Here is a 13,611-nt window from a genome sequence, read left to right on the forward strand (position 1 = left end):
CGCACCCGGGTCCCATGACGGCTTTCACATAAGCGTTTTTTCATGCGAACCGTGCCCCGTTACGGACTTAACTGCCAGGGTGAAAGCTCCCTAAGCCAATTTCAAACGTTAATAAAGATGCACATAAGCCTGCAAATATTTAATCTTCCCTCTTTTTCGCATCTTTGATTACGCTCAAGAAGATGATCATTAGCCCGCCAGGCCCCAATCTACTTCCCCCTTCGCTCGGCTTCACACCACAGCTCAATTTGGCACAAATACGTTTCTCCACTGCCCCAGCAGTGATGTCTACTCTGCTCCCACTGGAGCTATCTTTCGCTGGCTATTTTTCTACTCTGCCCCAGCAGTGATGTCTACTCTGCTCCCACTGGAGTTCTGTTTCTCTGGCTAATTTTCTCCACTGCCACAGCAGTGATGTCTACTCTGCTCCCACTGGAGTTCTGTTTCTCTGGCTAATTTTCTCCACTGCCACAGCAGTGATGTCTACTCTGCTCCCACTGGAGCTCTCTTTCTCTGGCTAATTTTCTCCACTGCTCCAGCAGTGATGTCTACTCTGCTCCCACTGGAGTTCTGTTTCTCTGGCTAATTTTCTACTCTGTCACAGCAGTGAGGTCTATTCTGCTCTCACAAGAGCTCTCTTTCTCTGGCTAATTTTCTACTCTGCCACAGCAGTGATGTCTACTCTGCTCACGCAGGATCTCTGTTTCTCTGGCTAATTTTCTACACTGCCCCAGCAGTGACGTCTCCTCTGCCCCCACAGGAGCTCTCTTTCTCTGGCTAATTTTCTCTACTGCCACAGCAGTGATGTCTACTCTGCTTTCACAGGAGCTCTGTTTCCCTGGCTAATTGTCTTCACTACCACAGCAGCAGCGTCTCCTCCGCTCCTACAGGAGCTCTGTTTCTCTGGCTAATTTTCTACACTACCACAGCAGTGTCGTCTCCTCCGCTCCCACAGGAGCCCTGTTTCTCCGGCTAATTTTCTACACTGCCCCAGCAGTTATGCCTCCTCGGCTTCCACAGGAGCTCTCTTTCTCTGGCTAATTTTCCACACAGCTACAGCAGTGATGTCTCTTCTGCTCCCACAGGATCTCTGTTTTTCTGGCTAATTTTTACACTGCTATAACAGTGATGTTTTCTCTCCAGTACATCACTATTCAGAATTATTATTCCTGCTAAAACCCCTAATTGATTATTTTCTCTGTCCAGCGAGCATTGGTCTCCAAGCGGACGTTGCATGCATCAAAGTTATCTTCCAAGCAGTATCTCCCAGGACCCTTCAATCCTATGTTACTGCTTGGAGATAATGTAAAGAAAGAAAACTATAAAAATGTCTCTTATAACTGGCCTTTCCCTGACTTTTCTCTTTTCAATCAAATCTTTTATCTCCTACCTTAATATCATTAAGAGCCTACAATCGGGTCCATTAAAGGTTATCTGAGCGGCATCCAGTTTTTCCCATAAACTGTTGTACGGCACTCCTTCTGTGGAGATAAACAATTCACAAACCCTGATTAAAAGGATTCTAAGATTCCAGCCCACCTGCCCCGACGCCGGACAACCCATAACACTGGACATTCTCATCAAATGTATTCAGGCTTTCCGCACAGGCTACCAGCCCCTCAGTTCCGCTCACACACTCGATGCCATGTTTAAACTAGTTTTTCGTTTTCTTAGACACTCAGAAACCGCCATCACTTCGTGAGAGGAGTGAGTGCTTTCCCAGTGGAGCACTTACATTTTTCTTTTTCATCCAGCAAGCAGTTGGTCTCAGTGGATGCAGTGTGAGGAAAATCTCCTGGGCAAGCACTCATTTTTCCTCTTTTCAGGTTTCCTCTTTCCGTCCAGTAAACATTGGTCTCACAGCAGACAGAGTGAGAGCTTTCCCAGTAGAGCACTTACATTTTCTCTTTCATCCAGCGAGCAGTTGGTCTCACAGCGGACGGAGTACGAGAAAATCTCCTGGACAAACACTCATTTTTCTCTTTCCAGTCTTCCTCTTTCCATCCAGTGAGCATTGGTCTCACAGCGCATGGAGTGAGAGCTTTCCCAGTAGAGCTGTTACATTTCCTCTTTCATCCAGCGAGCAGTTGGTCTCACAGCGGACAGAGTATGAGAAAATCTCCTGGACAAGCACTCGTTTTTCTCTTTCCAGTCTTCCTCTTTCCATCCAGTGAGCATTGGTCTCACAGCGCACGGAGTGAGAGCTTTCCCAGTAGAGCTGTTACATTTCCTCTTTCATCCGGAGAGCAGTTGGTCTCACAGCAGACAGAGTATGAGAAAATCTCCTGGACAAGCACTTATTTTTCTCTTTCCAGTCTTCCTCTTTCCGTCCAGTGAGCAGTGGTCTCACAGCAGATGGAGTGAGTGCTTTCACAGTAGAGCACTTATATTTTCTCTTTCATCCAGTTAGCAGTGGATCTCAGAGCGGATGCAGTGTGAGAAAATCTCCTGGGCAAGCACTCATTTTTCCACTTTTCAGTTTTCCTCTTTCCATCCTGTGAACATTTGTCTCAAAGCGGATGGAGCGAGAAAGTTCCCGGGAGAGCACTCACATTTTCTCTTTCATTTCAGCGAGCATTTTGGTTTCACAGCAGATGAAAGCTGTGAAAACCTCCTGGACAAGTACACTACAACCGCACCTCGTTCGCAGTCAACAAGGGCCGTCGGTCCAGGCAGCGAGCCACCATCACGGACCTCCCTGAACAAGCATCCAGGCCCCTTCTCGAGATGGCAGCCCGCCAATCTCTGCACTCTTTGGGGGGTCTTTAGTCCGGCGGCTGTCCTCTGCTCATTAGCATTTTGGGGGGAGTACTCTGGGTTCGGGCAGAATTCCGAGCTTGGAGCCCTCCCTCCGGACAGCACGCCAAATACGCATTGAATCTTACTCACTCAAAATTATATGTAAGTGTGAACTCGTGAAACAGCAGTAAAGTGACTCTCCTTCACCAGGAACGAGGAAGCTGCTTTACACACACTCCTGTTTTACACACGTCACTCAAACACACAAGCAGGAAACCATTTCAACTCCTCAGTTCAGAGAAACAGAAACTCTTGTTGAGCTGTTGTGTGTTTGTGTCTCTGTATTCAGTAAAATGGCTGAAGCCAGAATTTCTCAGGATGAGTTCATGTGTTCAGTGTGTCTGGATCTACTGAGGGATCCAGTGGCCATTCCCTGTGGACACAGTTACTGTAAGATCTGTATTACAGACTGCTGGGATCAGGAGGATGAGAAGAGCGTCTACAGCTGCCCTCAGTGCAGACAGACCTTCAGTCCAAGACCTGCTTTAGCTAAAAACACCATTCTGGCTGAACTGGTGGAGAAACTGAAGAAGACTAAACTTCCTGCTGACTGTTACGCTGGAGCTGGAGACGTGGAGTGTGACGTCTGTACTGGAAGAAAACACAAAGCCGTCAAGTCCTGTCTGGTGTGTCAGGAGTCTTACTGTCAAACTCATTTTGACCGTCATGAGGAACTTTTCTCTCGTAAACCACACAAAGTGATTGATGCCACTGGACGACTGCAGGACATGATCTGCCGTAAACATGATAAAGAGCTAGAAATGTTCTGTATCACTGATCAACAGTGCATCTGTGTGTGGTGTAAAGAGAGTGAACATAAAAACCACAACACTGTATCAACTGCGGCACAGAGGACAGAGAAACAGGTATGAACTGAGAGAGATTGATCACGCAGAAATGAAAGTGTCTTTATTTACTCACTCATTTACTCATGTTGGTCCAAACCGGTTTGACTGAGTTTCTTCTGTGGAATGTAATGAATGTGGTTTGAACCAGACAGTAAAAACTTACCATTCAAGATCTTTAACCTCCAGCAATTCTGGATTCATGTCACTTTAATGTTTGTATGACAGTAGTTTTATAAGTCATTCCCTGTCATTGGTTTGTCCTCCAGAAACAGCTGAAGGAGACGCAGATGAAGATCCGTCAGAGAATCCAGCAGAGACAGAAAGATCTTCATCAGCTGAGAGAGGATGTGGAGTCTCATAAGGTGAGTCTGGAGAAGAAGAGAAGTGTGAGACGTCTCAGTTTGGACTCGCTGAACTCGCTGTGTGATTGTGATGTGTGTGTAACAGCGCTCTGCACACACAGCAGTGGAGGACAGTGAGAAGATCTTCACTGAGATCATCCGCTCCATTGAGAGAAGCCGCTCTGAGGCGACACAGCGGATCAGAGATCAGGAAAAGACTGCAGTGAGTCGAGCTGAAGGACGACTGGAGCGACTGGAGCAGGAGATCAATGATCTGAGGAGGAGAGACGCTGAGCTGGAGCAGCTTTCACACACACAAGATCACATCCAGTTCCTGCAGGTAACAGAGATCTAGGAGAACTGGATCATAGTGGACTTGAGCAAGATCCTGCTATGACAGAGAAACATTTGATGAGAGCAGAATGAGCCGTTGACTGAGATGTTGTCAGGAATTCAGTCAGATTCAGTCGAGTGTTGTGTTATCATATAATCATCAGTCAGACGCTCATCTGATCATCTTCTGTTTAAAGAGACACACTTACAAAGCCCTGGGAAATGGACCATTAAAAATGAGCTGATTGTGTGAAAGTGCTGGATTGAAGCGAGTCACTGAAGAGAAGTCAAGTCTACAAGAGCCGCACAGATCTGATATAGACCATTTCACAAGATGTAAACAACACTGGTCCAGAAGCACTTCCTGTTTCAGTTTTTTAACACTACATAAAAGCTGGGATAAAATAGAACCAAAAGTACATTTAAAACTGAATCAAAAATTTAAACAAACATCTTTAAGATGTTTTCTTTACATGTGAAATAAAGAAAACGGTTACAAACTGAAACAGGAAGTGCTTCTGGGCCAGTGTTGTTTACATCTTTTGAAATGGTCTATAGTGCAGGTTATTGGCTGAAGTGTGGAGATGATGAGTTTTGATTTCTGTTTTCTGTAGAGTTTCCAGTCTCTCTCAGCTCCTCCTGAATCTACAGACGAACCCGACGTTCCCTTCGGTTCTCTCTCCTCTTTTGATGGCGTGAGAGAATATGTCCGTCAGCTGAGAGACAAACTGGAGGATTTCTGCAAAGAGGAGATCAAGAAGATCTCAGACGGAGGTAAAGTCCTGCGCCTCCTTTATACACACGTGTGAGAAAGAGCCCAAATCTGAACAATCGGATGAACGGATCAATCCGATGTGTGTGTTTTATAAATGAAGCCCCTGGAGATTATTCATCAGCTCTCAGAAATGAGTCCATCATCTAATATCATACAGCATTATATTAGAAATGTCTCAGAAATGAATGTATTTGATCTTGTCATTTCTCTTCACACTGTTCATGTCTGTTTATTTCCACAGTCACTTTCACCAACATGAATCCCAAGACCAGGAACGACTTCCTACAATGTGAGTCACTAGAAAACAAGCAGGAAAACTCACTGAGTGTGTTCATGTTCTTCCTGTAGAAGGAGAAATAAATCATGATAGAAGAGTGTAGTACGGTTCAAGGAGGGTGATGGAAGAAGACAAGGGGTCGGCGAATACTGGAGCTCGTGTGCTTTATTGAATACACAAATAATACTCTTTTCACGGCGCCTCAGCGCACTTCACAATACTCAGTCACAACAGAATAAACTCTTCCCCGCTGATTCACAGCTTCCTTCGACGTCGCTCTCTTCCCACTCTTTACAGCTTTCTTTTATATTCCGATCAGGATCCACGGACAGCTCCAGCTCAGCACACAAGCTCCAGTCTCTCTCACCGAAGCGTCCAACTGGCCCGCTTAAATACTAGGGGTGCACGATTCAGAAAATGTCACGATTCGATTCGATACCGATTTTTTGTCTCGAGATTCGATTCAAAATCGATTTTCGATTCAAAAACGATTCTCGATTCAAAAAACGATTCGCAGGTTTATATAAATGTAGTTTACTTTTTCCAATGTGATTGATTGCAGTAGACATAATTTAAAAGAAAAGTTTGATATTACTTTATATGTCTTCATACAAAATAAAAACTTTTGCAACTAAAAAGTGCGAAGTGCCAAGCTTTAAATACATTTAGTTCAAGTTTAAAATAAAACTTAAATAAAAAGCTTTTACATTTAGCTTTAAAGTGCTGTAGTCAGATCAAACAAACAATTATGCTAAATGTGGTTTAAGGAGTAAGTTAGGCCTGATCAGCTACCAGGTTGACTGTTGAAATGTGAACTCGACTGGGCACATTGAACTTCCTAAAAATATATACTAATTTCATAGAACCCATGCGAAAATATTTTAAATAGATTTAAAAAAGCCACCGCTGTAACATCTATGGTTAGATTGATTTGTTTAGATCCAGTGAAGTCGTTCATAGGCGCGTAATTTGCGGGTATCTCCAGTTTACTAGCATAACATTCATTTAGTTCGCTATTAAATAAGAGACCTGTTGTTTTTGAAATCAAGCTGAGCGCTCGTGTCCGCTGCGATCAGTGTCATGGATACAGTGTTCTCTGTGGCTCGCGCAGTCTTCTCTCGGACGCGCGCTTCAATCTATCGGCGTTGTGGAGACTCCGGTGAAATCACAAAATAAAATGCACACTAACGTGATGAACATATTCGGTTTTGATGAGAGAGAGAAAAAACTATACGAGTGCGGTTTAGAACCCGTCACCTCTGACAGGCTTGGCAAAAGATCTACAGAACTCAAACATAAGATCTGCGGATCATCGATGCATTTATTTACGGGTTGAACAGAGTGGCTGCACAGTTTGACCAGCGGGTGGCAAGAACTTGCAATAACTATTTATCAGACCGGCCCTCGCAGCTTCGAAACCATATAAACACTACCGGACCACCGGTAAAAGTCCCGACTCACCCGATTGCCACACCGCCCCAGCACGCCATTAAAAATATAGCCTATATATATATATATATATGAATCGATTTTTGGAATTCTATGAATCGATTCTGAATCGGTAAAGATTGAATCGCGATTCAAATGTGAATCGATTTTTTTGCACACCCCTATTAAATACTCTCCCAACGCCAATCACTGAAATCACAGACAGGTGTTTATCATTTGAACTTGACCCGCTTACTTACCGCTCGACTCCTCCCCCGCTCTCCCGCTGCAGACAGCGCTGCACCACGCCCCCCATACCACATACCCCCACCGCCCGACTCAGGCCGGGGAGCCGTCCGGCCTGCAGCCTCCCCCCCCCCTCTCCGGGAGAGCCATCTGTTCACCCGGCCTGTGGATCACCTTGAATTTGAAAGGTTGTAATGCCAGATACCAACGGGTGATCCGCGCGTTGGCATCTTTCATGCGGTGGAGCCACTGCAGGGGAGCATGGTCAGTACAGAGGGTGAACTCCCGCCCCAGGAGATAATAGCGGAGGGTGAGGACGGCCCACTTGATGGCTAACGCCTCTTTCTCAATGGTGCTGTACATCGTCTCCCTCTTAGAGAGCTTACGACTGATGTACAGCACCGGCCGCTCCTCACCCCCCATCTCCTGGGTCAAGACCACACCCAGTCCCCTGTCCGACGCGTCTGTCTGCAGAGAAAAGGGAAGAGAAAAGTTAGGAGCCTGTAAGAGCGGGCTGCCACACAGAGCTGCCTTTATCTGGGTGAAAGCCTGCTGACACTGCTCCGTCCACTGGACGGTATCTGGCGCCCCCTTTTTAGTTAGATCAGTCAGCGGGCTAGCAAGGTCCGAATAATCAGGCACAAATCTCCTATAATATCCTGCTAGCCCCAGGAACTGTCTAACCTCCTTTTTGGTCTTGGGTCTCGGGCAGGTCGCAATCGCGGCTGTCTTGTCAATTTGGGGACGCACCTGCCCGTGGCCCAAGTGGAAGCCCAGATACCTGACCTCCACGCGCCCAATAGCACACTTCTTCGGGTTGGCCGTGAGCCCCGCCCTCCTCAGCGACTTGAGAACCACCCGCAAATGCTGCATATGCCGCGGCCAGTCATTACTATAGATGATAATGTCATCCAAGTATGCCGCGGCATATGCAGCGTGCGGCCGTAGAATCCGGTCCATCAAGCGCTGAAAGGTGGCAGGTGCCTCGAACAAACCGAACGGAAGGGTGACAAATTGGTGTAATCCGAACGGCGTCGTGAAAGCAGTTTTTTCTTTGGACATTGGAGATAAGGGTATCTGCCAATATCCCTTCGTTAAATCCAGTGTCGAATAAAATCGAGCTGTGCCTAGCCGAACGAGTAACTCGTCAACCCTTAGCATTGGATATGCATCGAATTTCGATACAGCATTCACCTTGCGGTAATCCACACAGAACCGGACGGTGCCGTCGGTCTTAGGCACTAAAACTATCGGGCTTGCCCAGTCACTGTTGGATTCCTCTATTACTCCCATATCCAGCATCGCCGCTAATTCATCCTGAATTACCTTTTTCTTGTGTTCGGGTAATCTATACGGCCGGCTGCGAACCACCACGCCCGGCTCCGTCTCAACGTGGTGCTGTATGAGATTCGTTCGGCCAGGGAGGGGCGAGAACACATCTGCGAATTCTGCTTGTAGCTGTTGAATGTCAGCGATCTGGGACGGCGAGAGGTGGTCTCCACAAGCGGCCAGAGGGAGGGATTGCACTTTTACATTCGCCTCTGGCCCGAGATCCTCCTCCCCACTCACCACCGTCGCCAGCATCGCTGACTCCACCTCATTCCATTTTTTAAGGAGGTTGAGGTGGTATGTTTGATGTACTCCCCCCCTATCTGAACGAACGATTTCATAGTTAAGATCATTAACTCGCCGTGTAACCACAAAGGGTCCTTGCCACTTGGCGAGTAATTTCGAGCTGGATGTGGGAAGTAATACGAGTACTTTAGGGAGGGGTTCTAACCACAACAAGAGGGGTTCTAACCACTTATCCCAATCTTTGGCGTCTTCCCGCACGAACTTACGAATCATGGATTTTAACGTGCGATTAAATCGTTCCACCAAGCCGTCCAGTTGTGGGTGATAGACGCTGGTGCGAATCGATTTAATGCCCAATAACTCATACAGTTCGCGTAAGGTCCGTGACATAAACGCCGTGCCCTGATCGGTGAGAATCTCTTTCGGGATTCCCACCCGGGAGATTAATTGAAACAGCGCACTCGCAACACTTTTAGCCGAGATATTGCGAAGTGGTACTGCCTCTGGGTATCGCGTTGCATAATCCACCAGAGCTAATGCAAAGCGATGCCCCCGTGCTGATCGCTCTAATGGCCCGATGAGGTCCACCCCAATTCGCTCGAAGGGTACCTCGACTAACGGCAGGGGGCACAATGGTGCTTTATTTTGGGCCGGCGGGTTCACTAACTGACATTCATGACAAGACGCGCACCACCTGCGCACGTTCTCATGAATGCCCGGCCAAAAAAATCGGGTCATTAGACGATTTAATGTGGCTGCCTGCCCGAGGTGTCCAGCCATTGGATTACAATGAGCCGCCTGGAATAGCGTTTCCCGACGGCTCTTAGGAACTAACAACTGGGTTGTATCCTGCTTTGTCTGGGTGTCCTGGGTCACCCCATACAACCTGTCTTTAATCATGGCAAAATAAGGGTACGTGAGCGGCTGATCTGGCCGTACCGGCTGTCCGTCAATGACCTGGACCCGTTCAAACGCGTTTTTTAGCGTGTCATCACGGGACTGTTCCAGAGGAAAATCATCACGGACCGAAAAGATGGGTATTTCGGTCTCGCTCCGTTCCTCTGGACCAGCCGCCGATGGTCCCGGTACAGCCTCACCAGCCTGAACAGTCGCCCCCGCCCGATACCGTAGTTTTTGCCCAGGAGCACCCGCACACAAACAAGCCAATAAAGATTGAAACCCTGGCCAATTGGTTCCCAAAATCAGCGGGTGCCGGAGGTGCGGAGTAACTGCCACCTCCACACTATGTTTTTGTCTCCTAAATTGAATTATAACTGGCACGACGGGATAACCCATCACCTCGCCGTGCACACACCGCACCATAACCTCGCGGCTCTTATCCAATACCACCGGCTGAATCAAACTTTGGTGGATGGAGGTCTGGTTACAACCTGAATCCACCAAAGCTTGATACGTATCCCCCTTAATACTTACAGGTATCTGATACAGCCCAGTCTGATCGGGGGCGTCCTGTGGCGCATAGGGGACCCGAATGAAGGTGTCCACCTCCATCAGTGGACACCTATCAATAAAGTGCCCCGGGTCCCCACAACGCCAACAGGCCGGCCCAGGCCTCCCCGCCACTCCGGTGGCGGGAAGTGGGTCAAGGGATTGGCGAGGGGAGGGCGCGGGGCCAGAGAACGGAGGAGCGCTCCCGGTCAGGGATCCTCCCCGAGGTGGGGCACGGGGTGCTGGGGCCGCCTCCGTGCTTGGTCCGGACCGCCAGCAGGGTGCCGGTCGCGGGGGTATTCCGCCTCGGGACCTGGGAGCAGGGACAGGGCGAGAGAGAGAGGGAGAGGGGAGAGAGAGAGAGAGCAGAAGATGTTTGGGGTTCGCCGACCCCCGGGCACGCCACCAGCTGGTCCTCCGCCAGATTGATGGCCTGGTCCAGCGACGTCAGCCGGTGGCACTGGACCCACTGCGCGGTTTTCTTCGGCAGCTTCGCGATGAACTGCTCCAGTACCACCAGCTCGATGACTCCCTCGATGTCGCGTCCCTCGGCCACCAGCCATTTGCGGCAGGCGTCCCGGACCTGCTATGCAAAGACGAAGGGCCGGCCGACCTCCCCCAGCTCTAGGGACTGGAACCGCTGACGGCTTTGCTCAGGAGATCGACCGACCCGCTGCAGGATGGCACGCTTGAGGTCCTGGTAGACCAGGAGGCTGCTGACGGGCAGTTGAGTCAGCTTCCGGCCATTTCCCAGCCGTGGCCGACCTCTCAAAGAGGTCCAAGAAGGCCTCTGGATCGTCCAGAGGACCCATCTTGTGGAGGGCTGGGGCCGTGACCGGGAGCCGGACCCCCTGGTCCACCCAGCTCCGGAACTGCTCGCGGGCCTCCCGTTGCTCCTGGAGGAGCGCGTCGAACCGTCGTTCCTGCTGCTCCTCCATCTTCAACAGGGCCGCCTGATGTTGCTGATGCAAGCCCGCGAGCCCCTGGATGATCTCCGCAAACGGCGACGACAGAGGATTTCTGGCAGCGGCTGCTTCTTCCATCCCGGGTTTCGGCACCAGTGTAGTACGGTTCAAGGAGGGTGATGGAAGAAGACAAGGGGTCGGCGAATACTGGAGCTTGTGTGCTTTATTGAATACACAAATAATACTCTTTTCACGGCGCCTCAGCGCACTTCACAATACTCAGTCACAACAGAATAAACTCTTCCCCGCTGATTCACAGCTTCCTTCGACGTCGCTCTCTTCCCACTCTTTACAGCTTTCTTTTATATTCCGATCAGGATCCACGGACAGCTCCAGCTCAGCACACAAGCTCCAGTCTCTCTCAATGAAGCGTCCAACTGGCCCGCTTAAATACTCTCCCAACGCCAATCACTGAAATCACAGACAGGTGTTTATCATTTGAACTTGACCCGCTTACTTCCCGCTCGACTCCTCCCCCGCTCTCCCGCTGCAGACAGCGCTGCACCACGCCCCCCATACCACAAAGAGTTTTATAATTGATCATGTAAATGAGGATTTGCTCAGGATATCTGATCATCTGTACTGAGACACTGATGATACATTGAACATTGAGTCATGAAGAGTTCAGAGACATTAAAAGATCAGACAGATTCATAATTCCTGTTTCTGATGTGTTTTCTCTCCATCAGATTCCCATCAGCTCACTCTGGATCTGAACACAGTGAATAAACTCCTCCATCTGTCTGAGAGGAACAGAGTTATTACTTTCACTGGCACACAGCAGCAGCCGTATCCTGATCATCCAGACAGATTTGATCCTTATCTTCAGGTGTTGTGTAGAGAGAGTGTGTGTGGACGCTGTTACTGGGAGATTGAGTGGACTGGGAATCGTGTTGATATATCAGTGTCATATAAGAGCATCAGCAGGAAGGGATTGGGTCATGAGTGTCTGTTTGGATATAATAATCAGTCCTGGAGTTTGTCCTGCTCTTCCTCCAGTTACTCATTCTGGCACAATAACATATACACTGATCTCCCTGTAAAGTCAGTCAGCAGAAGAATAGGAGTGTGTGTGGATCACAGTGCAGGAACTCTGTCCTTCTGCAGCGTCTCTGACACAATGAGCCTCATCCACACAGTCCAGACCACATTCACTCAGCCGCTCTATCCTGGGTTTGGGGTTCGTTCTGGATCAGTGAAACTGTGTTGATGTTTCAGAACAGATATAGAGAGATTTTACCCATAATACTTTGAGCCGCACAATAAACCAGTAACAGTGTGATGTTATAGAGACTCTTATTTCCTCTTCATTACATTAATACTGATGAACCTCACTGAAATAAAACAGAATAAATGTGTGAATCAAATACTCATAGAAACAGTAAGTATAAGCACATGCACAATTGGATGCCCCGTCTCGCAGAGAAAAATCAAGGAGATTTCTGAGCTGCTCCAGGATTTATTGACAAAAACTCTTTTTGAAGTAGGAAAGTACTTATTTTCTTTAGTTTTTGTTATACTGTTTTCACTTTTTATGTGATTCAGCTTAAACTTAGGGCCTATATGGTTTAAATGAGTGATATATTAACTTTAAGCTGTATGGTTAGCATGTATCAAGGTAGCCTTGTTTACATGAGGATCATGGCTGACAGGAACGGGGACAGTTGCAACAGCTCCTGTCAGCCATGATAAAATAATCATGAACTATTTTATATATAAATATAATATAAAATAGTTTTTAAAACATGTTTTACATGAAAATAGGCTAAATAAAAAGTAATTGCCTCACAAATTGTTCCATTCTTCCCGTGTCACTAAAAGCCAACTGTATTTTATATCAGTTTGAATATTTGACATTTGAACATAAGGCCTATCTAGATAAATCTATAGTTGTCATCTAATCAAAGCTGATGAATAAATAACACTGTGATATTATTATAACTTACATTTTTGGTAATAATCATTTTGCTTACACTGACATATATTGTATTTGTAACATGTTGCAACCATCCCCGAACATTCAAATGCAAATTGTGAAAAAAAATTATATTCTGTAATTATATTTAAATGGTTTAAACTATTAACAGACAGATGTAAGATTATTGTATAAACAATTGGTTTGTCTAATCCAATCTGTTTCCGGAGCCAAATTCAAAAAGTGTTGCAACTGTCCCCGGTCTCCCCTGCTTTATAATATCAGGGCATTTACATGAATTTAAAAAGCTTTAAATTTGTATTATTTTTTTATATATATAAATCTCTTTTTTGAAAGAGATATAAATAAAAAATATATAATTTGTTTTTCAGAAAAACGGGTTTTGAAAACAAAGCAAAATGTCATTAATTGTTTTGTTAGGTCAATTTTTTAAAGTCAGTCCAAAAAGAAATTGGAAAAGGCACAGCTTTTTTTATTACCATATTTTATTTTAAAATTTGTGTACGTGTACAATTATAAGCTGGTTTACAATTTAAATGTTGTGCCGAAACCGATTCTCCATGTACAATGACTTATGAATTATATTAGCATTGTTCACCACAATAAATATGAAGTCGCTTTCATTCCTCGTCTGTTTTC

At 46.9% G+C, this 13,611-nt stretch overlaps 1 protein-coding gene across 1 annotated transcript; it reads left to right on the plus strand.

The window, feature by feature from the left end:
• Positions 1-3,027: 3,027 nt before the first annotated feature.
• LOC120491898 (E3 ubiquitin-protein ligase TRIM16) lies at positions 3,028-12,414 on the plus strand. Its single transcript, XM_089128863.1, has 6 exons — positions 3,028-3,665; positions 3,914-4,009; positions 4,095-4,328; positions 4,936-5,095; positions 5,338-5,385; positions 11,726-12,414. Exons 1-6 carry the CDS (start codon positions 3,093-3,095, stop codon positions 12,244-12,246), a joined length of 1,632 nt encoding a protein of 543 aa, XP_088984989.1. The 5' UTR covers positions 3,028-3,092; the 3' UTR covers positions 12,247-12,414.
• The last annotated feature ends 1,197 nt before the right edge of the window (positions 12,415-13,611 follow it).

This window comes from Pimephales promelas, chromosome 3 (assembly GCF_988280905.1).
Source record: "Pimephales promelas chromosome 3, fPimPro1.hap1.1, whole genome shotgun sequence".
In the NCBI taxonomy this organism is placed as follows: Eukaryota; Metazoa; Chordata; class Actinopteri; order Cypriniformes; family Leuciscidae; genus Pimephales; species Pimephales promelas.

What these genes read in the sequence shown, in the direction of transcription:
- LOC120491898 (XM_089128863.1), top strand. Translation starts at nt 3,093, where the DNA reads ATGGCTGAAGCCAGAATTTCTCAGGATGAGTTCATGTGTTCAGTGTGT. An exon ending in CACAGAGGACAGAGAAACAG is followed by an intron (nt 3,666 to 3,913) that starts GTATGAACTGAG and finishes TTTGTCCTCCAG; the next exon opens with AAACAGCTGAAGGAGACGCA. An exon ending in CAGGAACGACTTCCTACAAT is followed by an intron (nt 5,386 to 11,725) that starts GTGAGTCACTAG and finishes TCTCTCCATCAG; the next exon opens with ATTCCCATCAGCTCACTCTG.